Here is a 13,459-nt window from a genome sequence, read left to right as displayed (position 1 = left end):
CCATAGAGCAGACTGCCATCTGGCTTCCGCCTTGTATAATAGCACAGCCGAACTGGGTGTAGATACAGGGCACACACAGGAAGTATCATAGAGCACCAGTTCAGTGAGAGAACTGTGTGTACATTCTTAGCTTTTTTATGATTTGCAAATATATTGGCACCTAATTACAATGGTGATAATTCATTGAGTGTATGCTAAGTGGAAAGCTTTGTTCTTGCTATTTTCATTCATTCCTTCATTCACTATATTTATTTAGTGTCTTTTGAGTGCCAGGACCCCTTGTAAGGTATGGAAATACATGTGTGAACAAAACAGACAGAAATCCCTGACTTTGTAATGTTAGGAAGCAATTTTCAGACAGTGCTGTGTGTTGTATAGACATAAAAAACCCTCAGACTGTCATTGATTCTTTTACATTGTGAAAAATGACACTCGCAATGTATATTACATGTAACCTTGATTATCCGTATTAACGTGGTGATCCGGTCCTGCAGCAGCCCAGTGAGGTGGGAACTGCTACTTTCCCAGAGGAGGGAACCAAGATTCAAGAGATTTGCTCAAGATCAAGTGGCTAAGTATTTGTGCACTTAGTGACAAAGCTGGGATTCAAATGCAGTTCACCTAATTCCAGGACCAAGATTCCTAAGTCAAATGTTACATTGCCTCTCGGATTTGATACTAGATGGAAATTTAAAAATTAGTTTAGAGGATTTTAAGTAATAGAAAGTCCTGCTGATGAGGCAGTTTTAGATAACACCCTATCTGGTTGATAGCATATTCATAGAAGAGTGTTCTTCATAATAGTTTTGACTCTGTTATTTGTGGTCCTGCAGACTTTTTAAATGTGCTATTCATTGAAACAGTGATCCATTTCCACTAGCTAGATACTGGAAATTGGCTTATTCATTGTCTCATTTGATATTCTTTGTTTGCCAAATTTGTAGCTAATTTCTGATTTGTATGGAGAGAATGGTGGGATTAATTGACTTTCTGCAATTAATTGAAAAAGTCGCCTGAATATAGTGCCTGAGAAATCCAAAAATGGACTTTTCAGGGGAGCTGGTAGCAGGGACGGTTCCTTTTCTGGACTTTCTGCCATTGTTCTCCGAATCCATAGCCCAGATATAGGGCCCAGTGCTTTTCCATGATGGTCATTCCTTTTGAGCTTGGAAATATTTTCACTTTGGGGTTGCAGAAATAGAAAATCAAATTCTTGGGAAATCATAACCAAAGGGAGCATTTCATTTGGTAGAAGTGCTACATTTTTTACGCGTTGTGCTTTGGCATACATGTATACGCATACGTTTTATAAGAAAATTAGCAAAGAACTTCAGAAAGTTCAGACATTTATGGGAAATGCCCTTCTTCAGTACAGACAAAGACTGGATTTTCAACCCTAGACATTTTCTATAAAAGCTATTTTGTCAAGAGACAATTGAGTTATTTTCACAGGAAGCAAAAAATGTATTACACAATCAATGCCTTAAGTAAACAAAGTGGAGTTAATATTGATTCTGTATCATTATGTATATTTTTAATTAACTAAAGGGCCCAGGGGAGGAAAGCTCATTTTCTTAAATGTCTTGATAAAGGAAATGACTGAAGTTGGGTTTTTTTCTCCTCATCGCACTACACAGAATAACTTTAAAATAAGGATTCCGTGAAGGTGGTGTTAAAGATTTCACTTGTTAAAGAGGTTGTTATAAATGTAAGAAATTTCAGACTATGTTGTGTTTATTGCAGATGAGGCTCTATCAGGTATGTACAAAATGTGACATAATCCTAGCTTTTCATTTAAGCGGTCTTTGAGGCACATAGAGGTTAATGGGCTAAGATACTGGAATGCTTAAGAAATGGAGGATGACAGAATTTTCTATGAGACCACAGAATCTGCATCAAATTTCCCCATATACCCACTGAGGAAATGCTATTATGAAAGCCAATTAGGTAGAATGAAAAGCATTCAGAGAATACACAGGATTTTGAATGATTTCATATTTTTATAACCCAAGAGTGATTCAGAGTTCATTCTTGAGGGGACATTTTTTAGAAAACTTGCTAAGGGAATGAGCAAGTTGAACTGATTCAGGATGTGTCTTCCTAGTGCCAAATACAACCACATTTCAGATTGTGACCTCGGTCTTAATGCTGCCACATCTTAAGCTCTTTGCATCCTAGAAGACACAGTCCACCCCTCTCTAATGGGCCAACCCTGAGTCACATCTAGCTTCAGTCACTCCCTGCAAGTTGCCAATAAAATATACACTCTGTCTCAGAGAGTGAAGAGAAACACACATAAAAGGCATTAATTCTTAAGCTCTGTTGGATGATGACAAGTAGTAATGAAATGCTGTTATGTGCCTGCCACTGAGTTGCCATGAGGTCCTTCCTGTACCCACCTTCTGGGTTCATACCTAACATTTGACATTGTTTTGCAGAAGGCGGAAGAGAACGCAGAAGGAGGAGAGTCTGCCCTGGGACCAGATGGAGAGGTAAGGGATTTTGCATCCATTTTTACTGTACTCTGCTGAATGAAGCCCTGCTATTCTCTGTGTATACTAATTGTATTTTTCACTCCGCTATTCATTTTTTAAGTAAAAAGAGTAGTCCATTAGCATAGTAGACAATTAAAATAGCATAAAAGGAATACACTAAACAGTAATCTTCCATCTCAGACTGCCAATCAACTGATATTAAGTTTCTTGTATACCATTCCAGAAATTTTCTGTGCACATATAAGCATGTGTTTATGAATATACAGAATGTGGAAAAATCTTAAGTGATTCTATAATTACATTTTCCCTGTCAATGATGCAGAAGCATAAAATATGACCCAGTTTCTTTCATTTACTTTGAAATTTCATAACTCCATAAGCCAAACAATTTATGTATTTGGTAGCCTATTTTTTTTTTTTTAATTTTCTGTAAGCTTACCCTATAGCTTCTATTCGTAGATTCATCAGTATATTTCTAAATTTTATTTCTGTTATTTCTGATATTCTCCTGCATCACCAGAATACAGTGATTGATTTATTGGATTTTTTTTTTTTTTTCTCTGAAAACTCAGAGTTCTGTGCCAGTGATTCACACGAGCATGTGTCCTTCAGAGTGGGATGGGAAGGGCATTTGTTTCAAACTGCCTTCTCCTCTCACAGATTCTGAAAAATCTGCCTGGAAGATTGGGGTGGGTGGAGGGTTGCCTCTTTCCTTTCCAGAATCACCGTTCACATGAGTCATATTATGAATGTGAACGGCCCAATGGCAGGTAAAAGGTTGAAACCACTATTTTATGCAGAAACCTCTTGAACAATAAATGTTACTTAACCGCTATAATTCATCACAAGGAAAGAAAAGATTGGGATAAATGTCTAATGTGTGAGAAACACTCAGTGGGCTATTATAGGGGAAGAATATTGTATGTTAGGGCACTTAGGAATCGCTCTAATTTGTGAAAGCCCAGCCTTACCAAAGCATGCCTCACGTGGGTCTGTAATTAACAAGCACATAGGGAGAGATTTTAAGGTGTTAGTGTGGTAGCTCTCTTATATTATCCCCTGGGAAAATTAGCTCATACGCTTTTTTCTTTTTTTTAAATCATAGCACATGATATGTTCTGTTTGCTATAGTGGGCAGTCTTCATCTTACCTGGTTTGTCTTGAAATAATGTTCTGATTACACTCTGCTGTGTTCACTCAGTGTTTCTGCCAAAGTTCTAATTTCAGCTGTAGCGATTCTCAGTTTTCTCTGAGGTATGACACAAACAGTAAAACAAGCTGTAGTACAACAGGTCAAGATAATGGAATATGATTCTTCCAAGGGAAATGGTAGCAGTTCCTACGTAAGTAGGAAATGTAGGAAACGCTACTTACGGTAGGTGTCCTACTTATCACATGAACATATAGGTGACCTTCTACATTAATGAGGAAGAAGCATTGTCTTGAAATGCAAAGTAACAGTGTTCACAACCATTGCTTTAGCACACATAAAAGGACAGAAACTCTGGAGTAAGCCTTCTCTTTTTATTTTTTCAGGTTATTTTTGTGGATAATTGCTAATATGATGTTTCTTTTTCTGACAGTGCTGTGTTGAGGGAGAAGGGGGAGAGAACCAGTTTTGAGGTGGAGGGGGAACATGGTCATTTCCTATTAGATATAGAAGATAACCTACAGCACGCTGTTTTTTCCATTTTAACTCCAAATAACAATTTAGAAACAACTTTTCGGAATTAGTGAATTGCCTAAATGTGTGAATTTTATCACTTTAAAGGAAATGGATAACTTGAATTCCTCACAGATCAAGCGTTTCCAAACAGACATCTCGCCTGGGGGCCTGCTCCTAGATGCACAGTCACCCTGTAATCATAGCATTCATTTGCATAGGATTACTCCAGTTTTAGACCTTTTTAAACAGTTTGTTCTCTGAAGTAGGTTAAACACAGCCTCTGCAATTTCACTTATTCTCTTAATTTTCTGAGCAAACTACTTTTCATTGAGAGTCCAGTGACGAATTTCAGCTCAAACCTGGTCGATTTGCCAGATTTCCGATGAGCAGAGCCTTTTGCTTTATTGCAGGTCCCCATGGTTGGGCTAGGTACCTGATGGTTTGGTTTTGGATGAAATGACATTGTTTCTGCAGAAGCCACACTGGCCATTAAGAGATGACACAAGTGACAATCCCTCTTTCTTTTTTCCATCATTCTCTCTGAAACCATGAGTTTGTAGTAGTCTTTATCTGGGGGAAGTATCCTGAATATTCGTTGGAAGGACTGAGGCTGAACTGAAGCTCCAATACTTTGGCCACCTGATGCGAAGAGCCACTCACTGGAAGAAACCCTGATGCTGGGATAGACTGAGGGCATGAGGAGAAAGGGGAAACAGAGGATGAGACGGTTCGATGACATCATCAACATAATAGACATGAGTTTGAACATACTCTGGGAGACAGTGAAGGACAGGGAAGCCTGGCGTGCTGCAGTCCATGGGGTCCCTAAGAGTCGGACATGACTTAGTGACTGAACAACAGCAAATTAATATGTGGGGGTTTAAGGGTTCTTAGTTGAAAATGGCAAGAATCAGCTCTGCTTGATTTAAGTAAGAAGGCAACATGTCACTAGGATATTGCACGGGTCATCAGATCTCCTGAAGGCAATAATCTGGGACTACGCTGTTATTTCAGTGATGTGTTACTGTGGTGTACTCTACACCTGGTTAATGAAGACACAGCTGGCCTTGGGAGTAGGCATGGCCAATACCACTGCACTGGCAATGCTGCCACTGTTGTCTGCTCTCGTGCCAGTGTGCCCATTGGCCCTCGCTTTCTTCTAGGTCCTGATTCAGAGCCTTGGTGAATGTGCCCAGTTGCAGAGCTTAGGTCTTGTGCCAACACCTTAGCTGCAAGGAAGGCCAATGTTTTCCATTTCTTTAGTGAAAAGTGACCTCCCACATCCCACCTGGGAGGCATCTCACTAGGAGACAAAATTTCTAATCACAGGAAAGGGTTTCAAATGCTGGATAGCCACAAACTGTAGCACAGAGTTGGGAGAATATCATAACACTAAGCAGTGCCGTGTCTTTTCTTCTGTCTAGCCCATAGACGAGAGCAGCCAGATGAGTGACCTCCCCGTCAAAGTGACTCACACAGAAACTGGCAAGGTCCTGTTTGGCCCAGAAGCACCCAAAGCAAGTCAGCTGGACGCCTGGTTGGAAATGAATCCTGGGTATGGCATGAAAGCAGAATTATTGGTGTTCTTTGGCTTTTTAGATTTTTGTGGTCCTTGTAAAATCTGGGAACTGAAACAACCTGACCATTGCTGAACTGAGGTTATTACTTGCATTTGTCATTTGTACATAGAATGGGCCGTATGTATTTGTGTATACACATACACACACATAATAATTTAAAAAGCTAAACTTGCTCTTCCTCCCTGCTCTTTTTCTTGTAGTTACGAAGTTGCCCCTAGATCGGACAGTGAAGAGAGTGATTCTGATTATGAGGAGGAGGTATGTTTGTGTCTCTGTTTGGAGTTCATTGGCTGGAAAGTTCTCAGAAAATACCTGGGTCCTTCTGCCTCTTCGTCCGCCACTGTTAGCCAGCGGGTGACTACTGGCCTGGAGGGTTTGCCGGAGCTTCGCTGGTTCATGCCTAGTTTCACAGTGACTTCTCAGGGGCTCGTTCTGGCCAGTGGGGAAACTTGGTGAATTCTCAATTTATTTGAAACCAAGAAAAGAGAAGCTGGCATTAAATTGGAGGTGGTAGAAAGGTCTCTGGAGGAAAATTGGAGATGGATTACTTTGGGAAAAGCAATTCCATGCTTCTAAGTGGTTTACACTGAGGGTTAAGAGCCTAAAAATGCCTGAAGTCCTTTAGTGCTTAGGCCTGTTTGAAGCTGTAAGTATTGAAATTTGGACAAAAAGGGCAACATGTACTTGGTTTAATGAGTTTATTGAGCCTCTTGGTTTGTTGTTGTTTTTTTTTTTTTTAATGGGATTCTTGTTTTAATTCTTTGGATATAATTGGTATCCACCTTTCTCAGTCTCTTGGAAGGAATACTTACTGTATCTAGAACCTAAAATGGTATACTTTTAATAGAAATGAAAGAATAATCAAGGTATTTCTAGATCAACTTTAAATTGCTTAACAATTACAAATAGAAGAAATAAATGAAGATTTTTATCTCCTTTATTAGAGCATTGCTAGTGTGTAGTCATAAATCTGATGTTTACCAGTTTAGAGGAATCTTGGTTCAAAGAACACCATGGCCAGAGCAGAGCAGCCTTACCAGTGACAGCTCACCAGAATTTTAAGACTGTTGTTATTTTCTTCTGTTTTGTGGACCTGTGTTTCCTAAATTAATCTACCATGGATTAAAGATGAAAGATAATAAAAGTTATTATTATTTTTTAAAGCGTACTATTAACAAGCAAATACTTTTGGAGGAATGCTATTTTTTTTTATAGGCCACTCTTTCTCTGAGATATTTGAAACTTACAAAATCAATTTTTTAAATATCTCTTGTTTACTCGGATGAATGGGTCCATAAATGATCCGTTGGAAGAATTTTCTCATTGAGTCTGAGAGCCAGGGAGGGACAGAGACAAGGTAAAGAAGGCTGCTCAACCCAAGGGTGCCCTCCTAAGAGTGACAACTGCAGACAGCTCCAGACAACTGGGACCAGAGTGAACTCTGAGCTGGGGGTCCAGAGACTGGGTCCTCATCTGTGGCCAGTCATGTCCCCTCTTGGGGTTCACCTGGTCATGAAGGAGCTGTACCCACTCCTCATTTTACCCCTTACAGTTCAATGATCTGTGATCATAGATTTAACATTCAGCATTACGATCATTGTCAGTCCTCATTGTTTCATTCAAAAGTGATGGAAAAGCATCATTCTCTTTAAGCCTACTTTTAAAGGGGATTCTTCTAGGTTATCTGAAAAGATATAGCCTTCAACACCAAGTGGGTAGTAGTGGATATGATGGATATTTAGTAAAGCTTTCCAACGGGCCAGCAGAACCAAGTAGGTGGGGAGGTGATGAATCCTTTGCCATGTTATTGACAGTGTTTATCTACATATCCAGAAATATGAAGTGGCCCCAGAACACACACCCAGAAGACCACATGCCTACAAGCTCCAGTCCCTCCGCCGTGAAGGCGTGTGAGAACATCCAGGGTCCACTGGCATCATCAGAAAGACAATACTAAGATCTCTTCAACTGGCTTTGGAAGAGAAGGGTTTTAGAAGGTGGCTCAGTTATCAAGAGCAGATGTCTACAGCAGCAGTCCCCAACCTTTTTGGCACCAGGGACCAGTTTCGTGGAAGAGTTTTTCCACAGACCATGGGGATACAGGCAATAGGGAGCAGCTGTAAATAGAGATGAAGCTTCACTCAATTGCCCGCTGCTCACCTCCTGCTGTGCAGCCCTGTTCCTAACAGGCCATGAACTGGTACCCATCCGTGACCCGAGGGTTAGGGACCCCTGATCTGCAAGACTCTCTGATGACCAAATATTGATACAGATCCATCTTTCTGGCATGGTTTTTACGTATTTACTCCCGGGGAGCAAGGGTTCCAGGATCCCTAGAGGGCTCCTTCTGTTCTTTCATTCAGTGGTTTAAACAGCGATAGAGTGGTGGGAATTGCCTAGAGTAGGTTAGGGTTAAATTTATGTCCCCCCTCGGTTGCGTTCACTTCACTTGACAAGTTGAATACTATTCCCTTTCTTTCCACAAAATGCCAATCCTAGGGATTCCCTCTTTATTTTAAAGTGGAGTCTTTGTTCCTTTTCCAGGATGAGGAGGAAGAGTCCAGCAGGCAGGAAACTGAAGAGAAAATACTTCTGGATCCAAACAGCGAGGAGGTTTCGGAGAAGGACGCCAAGCAGATCATCGAGTATGTATCGCTCAGAGTTTCATCTCTTGTACATGCGTTTCATGAGGGTTATCCCCTATGAATTTACTTTTAGAGAATTTTGTCTTTAAGGATGGAAGCTGACTTTATGCCCAGACTCCCCTTGAAATGCCACCATCAGAGGTCACCAGCGTGTCCCACCGCTCAGCCCCTTCTTTAGTCCTCTTCTCCTTCCTGACTCCCTCACTCCTGGGTTTCTCATGTCATAAGCACTTCCATCCTAGTTGAAATTTGCCCCTCCAACCGGCAGCCTTTCCCACCTCCCATAATGGCATCAACACTCCTCCAGAAACCCACAAGGGATGTGCCCTTCCCTTCTCTGTCCTCGCTGCTGCAGGTGGTCAGCCCCCGACTCCCCCAGCCCAGTCTCTGAAACACCCCAGAGTCCTTCCCCTCACCTGAGCACCGAGCTCTTTGCCTCACCGCACCCATCCTCTACACCGGTGGGCTATACAGCTCTTTGCCTGTATCGCTCTAGTGTTAAAAGAAAAATTGTGGTGAAACAAAAATCTGCAAAAGAGAACATTTTAAAGTGATGAGATTTAAAAAAAAAAAAACCAGAAATAGACATTCTGATATTTTCTCCTTTTATTCCAGGGCTCTGTGCCCACTTCAATAATCTTTCCTTTATCCATCTGCCCCCTTCTTCACTGAATGTTTTAGGAGCCCACCCCCACCCCACCTCCATAGGAGGCTTCCATGGTGGCTAAGTGGTAAAGAATCTGCCTGCAATGCAGGAACCACAGGAGATGTAGGTTCGATCCCTAGGTCAGGAAGATCCCTTGGAGGCGGGGAGCATGGCAACATACTCCAGTATTCTTGCCTGGAGAATCCCATGGACGGTCCATAGGGTTGCAAGGAGTCCAACAGGAATGAAGCAACTTAGCATGCACACTCGCACGCCCCCTCTGTGGAGTGACACAGTAGTCGGTTAACCTGGTGCAAAAACAGAACGCTACCTCTTCTCTTTCCCGTGTCTTTAATGCCACCTTCTTCCCCCTCTAATCTGTCCAAGCTTTGGGCAGTGTTCTGTGGGTAGGATTTATCTTTGATTTTCAAGGGCCTAGGACACTTCACTGGCAAAGTGTGAACTTGCAGGCATACAGTTCATGCTTACAGCAGTCATCTGAAGTCAGGAAGGCCTGTGTGCAAATCCTGATGCCAGCGTCCTTCATGCGACCTGGGAAAATTCATGAAGTCATGAACTTAGTCTGAAGTTCTCCACAGGTGTAAAGTAGGGAAGGTAATAGTAACGTCTGCCTTGCTTGCTTTTTGCGAGGATTACAGATATGTTTTACCTGCTGGGCATGAAGTAGGTGTGGGGGCTTCCCAGGTGGCGCTAGTGGTTAAGAATCTACCTGCCAGTGCAGGAGATGCAAGAGACTCAGGTTTTATCCCTATGTCGGGAAGATCCCCTGGAGGAGGGCATGGCAACTCACTCCAGCATTCTTGCCTGGAGAATCCCATGGACAGAGGAGCCGGGTAGGCTGCAGTCTATAGCGTCCCAAAGAGTTGGATATGACTGAGCATGCACACGTGAAGGAGGTGATAAATGAAGCTCTACTTACTGCAGCTGTTTTTGGCTCTCCATTCATGCACAACTTCCCTGTGCGTGACTCTCCACTTTCTCTGCCCCAGGACAGCTAAGCAAGATGTGGACGATGAGTACAGCATGCAGTACAGTGCCAGAGGCTCCCAGTCCTACTATACCGTGGCCCACGCCATCTCCGAGAGGGTGGAGAAGCAGTCGGCCCTCCTCATTAATGGAACCCTGAAGCATTATCAGGTAACTGATGTGGTAACTGTGTATTCTTGGTAACACAGGGAACTGTATTCTTGGCAAGTTGCAATCTGTTACCTAATTTTGATTGGATATGTTGTGTGCATGCTAATTGCTCAAGAGAGTTGATGATGGTAGGCGTCTGGGGTTAGATTCTTTCTTTTTTCATTTTTGGCCATACTTCATGGCATGTGGGATCCTAGTTCCCCAGGCCAGGGATCAAACCCATGCCCCTCTGCAGTGAAATTGTGGAGTCTTAACCACTGGCCCACCAGGGAAGTCCTCATATCGCTTCTAGAGTAGCAGTTCTCTCTGCTGTGCCTGTAACTCTTGTTTAGAGCGTTCCATTTTACCTTCTTCACTAAGGCGTTTACCGATTTTCCCTTTTATGGTTTTGGGATGAATTGTTTTCAGAAATCCTGACTTAACCTTTGCAACTGTTTTACCCATGGATCTCTTCAGAAGGGAAAACCCAGCCACTTTCTATGAGTACAGGGAACATCTGTGTCCCTTTTTGAAGTAAATGAAGTATATTTCTTCAAAACTTTCGGTGGTAGCTATAGTTTAACATTATGAATTCAGCCACCTAAGAATTGCTGTCTACAACATTTACATGCTTTTTTTGGGGGGGGGGACACAGTAAAGGGGTGAGCATCCATGCTTTGATGAAAACTAGGCTGTAAACATGGAGAAGACAATGGCACCCCACTCCAGCACTCTTGCCTGGAATATCCCATGGACGGAGAAGCCTGGTAGGCTGTAGTCTATGGGGTCGCAAAGAGTCGGACACGACTGAGCGACTTCCCTTTCACTTTTCACTTTCCTGCATTGGAGAAGGAAATAGCAACCCACTCCAGTGTTCTTGCCTGGAGAATCCCAGGGACGGGGGAGCCTGGTGGGCTGCTGTCTATGGGGTCACACAGAGTCGGACACGACTGAAGTGACTTAGCAGCAGCAGCAGGCTGTAAACATAACGGATGTTTCTTTTGACCTGTCTGTAATGAGGTCAGCACCTGTCTTTTACCTCCTTCCGCTTCATAGTATTTTCCAAAGTGTGTTCCTTGCAACATTTGTCCTGTGAGATAGACCCCAAAAAGAATGGGAAAAATGGGTTCTGTGGTTAAATATTAATAAATATGGGAAATACTATCAGCTGTAACTTGGATTACTGTATAATTTACTATTCCAAAGTTGGAGATGTATAAGAATGAACAGAGGCCCTTATAATTGATCAGAGGTGTCATCCAGGACTTTCAGAGCCAGTCAGACGTCTGAGCACCCTGGCAGTGACCCCTCTTGGTAGCCCATGCTGTGCATCAGCAACTCATGACTCTGCAAAAATAAATGTGTCACGCATCCGTATCAGCATCCTACAGTGAAATGAGTTTAGCTTCGTATTGCCCAAATTTCTCTGGCCACCAAACTGTCTTTTCGTATATCATATTCCTCTTCATATCCTATAAAATTAGGGTCCTTTGGAATACACTTTGGGAAGTACTAATGTGGTCAAAACTTCATTCAGGTTTTTCCATAACATCTTATGGATATTATGGAAAACTTAAACAAGCTCTTTGACCAACCCAATATACACCTTTGGCCAATAGCTCTCAAACTTTTGGAACTTGAGTCCAGGCTCCACTGAACTCTGAGAATGCAGCACTGTGTTGGTTGCCATTGTGTGGAGGTGAAGAATACAGCTGCTGCTGCCTCAGTACTGCCGTGATTTGTGTTAAAGCACCAGCAGTTTATACCCACTACTGCTTTTGCGTCATCAATGCAAATGTCAATGCAATATAAAAGACAGATGATGCCTTAGTGTTAATAAGAAAATAATTTTGATCTTGTGATCTCCTCAGAAGAGTCTGGAGACCCTCAAGAGTCCCTGGAGCACAATTTGAGAACCAGTGCTCTGGCTGCAGTGAGGTCAATGTTCTCTCCAAAGACCATGCTAGTTTCATGAAGTTCAAAGTTGTTGTCATCTGATTTGGCCTACCTGATGTAGATAGGGACTTGGAGTTGGTTCTGATGACCTCCTGTATGTCTGTGTATGGAAAGTGCATTCTTTAGATTATTCATAAATAACTTTTAAAGCCGCATTGATTTCCTTCTGCCATCTGAGAACTTTTTAAGTATTCTTCATCACTGTCTTTCAAACCTATCTCCTCCTCTATGGCCTTCCTCCTCTGCTGGCTGCTGTAAGATTTCCTGAACATGCCTCACTCTGCCCCTCCTCTGGTTTTTTTTTTTTTGCTTCATAAAGTTTCTTATTCCTGGACTCTGACTACCCATGTCCACCTGATGAAATCAATTTCTGCTTCTGTTTTACCTGGGATTAAAACAGATGCAAAATTCAGCCCCTTTGCCAATTTTCATTAACAAATAGAGAAAGAAATCCACTCCCATGGAGTGTCTAAATGTGTCTGGCATTTAGCTGACTCCTAAAGGTCGGGTGGTCTCGGGGTCACATTGCAGGCGTGCAGCTCCTCCCACTGAGCACTCTGGGTTCCCACCATTCCTCCTCTGCCCCTCTCTCTTTTGCGCATCCCCTGAGGGCCTCTTTCTGTTCTTCTCATCTCTCGGTATTACTGCTGTTCTGCAAAAACCTTTAGGATGATTCAGAATCTTGCATGGTACAAGGCACCCCAAGAAGCTTATCCAAGTACTTCTTCAAACCATTGTAGTTGCTCATCCCAAGAAAAATTCTGGTCTATACAGTTTTATAAATATGACATTCGCACTGCCAACTGCTTCTTGGTGCATGAATGGCCTATTGGCTTCTCTTTGTAAACTTCAGAAGGGAGGCATGCATCTTACATATGTAGATATCCATGTGCTGTATCTCCTTGCCTGGTCCTTTCACAGAATCACCACTTAATAAATATTGAAAATGGAAGAATCACTTTTCTTGTTTTTACATGAAAGAAATGAAAATTAACGTTTCCCTAAGCGTAACTTCATTAGCAAGCTAAATTGACTGTAGCAATTACACACACACACAGACACACACAGGTGGTGCAGTGGTAAAGAATTTCATGCCAATGTAAGAGACACAAGAAACGCAGGTTTGATCTCTGTGTCAGGTAGATGCCCTGGAGGAGGAAATGGCACCCCACTCCAGTGTTCTTGCCTGGAGAATCCCAGGGACCGGGGAGCCTGGTGGGCTGCCATCTATGGGGTCGCACAGAGTCGGACACGACTGAAGCGACTTAGCAGCAGCAGCAGCAGCAGGCTGTAAATATAACGGATGTTTCTTTTGACCTGTCTGTAATCAGGTC

The 13,459-nt window shown here is 42.4% G+C and overlaps 1 protein-coding gene across 6 annotated transcripts in view; it reads left to right on the top strand.

Annotated features, from left to right (window-relative positions):
• Positions 1–13,459, top strand: part of SMARCA2 (SWI/SNF related, matrix associated, actin dependent regulator of chromatin, subfamily a, member 2) — a 179,726-nt gene that overhangs the window by 54,206 nt on the left and 112,061 nt on the right. For all 6 annotated transcript variants that reach the window (XM_027549377.1, XM_027549379.1, XM_027549378.1 and 3 more), the window contains 5 exons: positions 2,439–2,492; positions 5,586–5,716; positions 5,942–5,999; positions 8,286–8,386; positions 10,043–10,190. In XM_027549377.1, the coding sequence (XP_027405178.1) occupies positions 2,439–2,492; positions 5,586–5,716; positions 5,942–5,999; positions 8,286–8,386; positions 10,043–10,190 (492 nt within the window). The remainder of the gene's footprint in view (positions 1–2,438; positions 2,493–5,585; positions 5,717–5,941; positions 6,000–8,285; positions 8,387–10,042; positions 10,191–13,459) is intronic.

The sequence above is a fragment of the Bos indicus x Bos taurus genome, chromosome 8, assembly GCF_003369695.1.
Source record: "Bos indicus x Bos taurus breed Angus x Brahman F1 hybrid chromosome 8, Bos_hybrid_MaternalHap_v2.0, whole genome shotgun sequence".
In the NCBI taxonomy this organism is placed as follows: domain Eukaryota; kingdom Metazoa; phylum Chordata; class Mammalia; order Artiodactyla; family Bovidae; genus Bos; species Bos indicus x Bos taurus.
The sequence above is the reverse complement of the archived record's forward strand: the minus strand, read 5'-3'. Positions and strand labels throughout refer to the sequence as shown.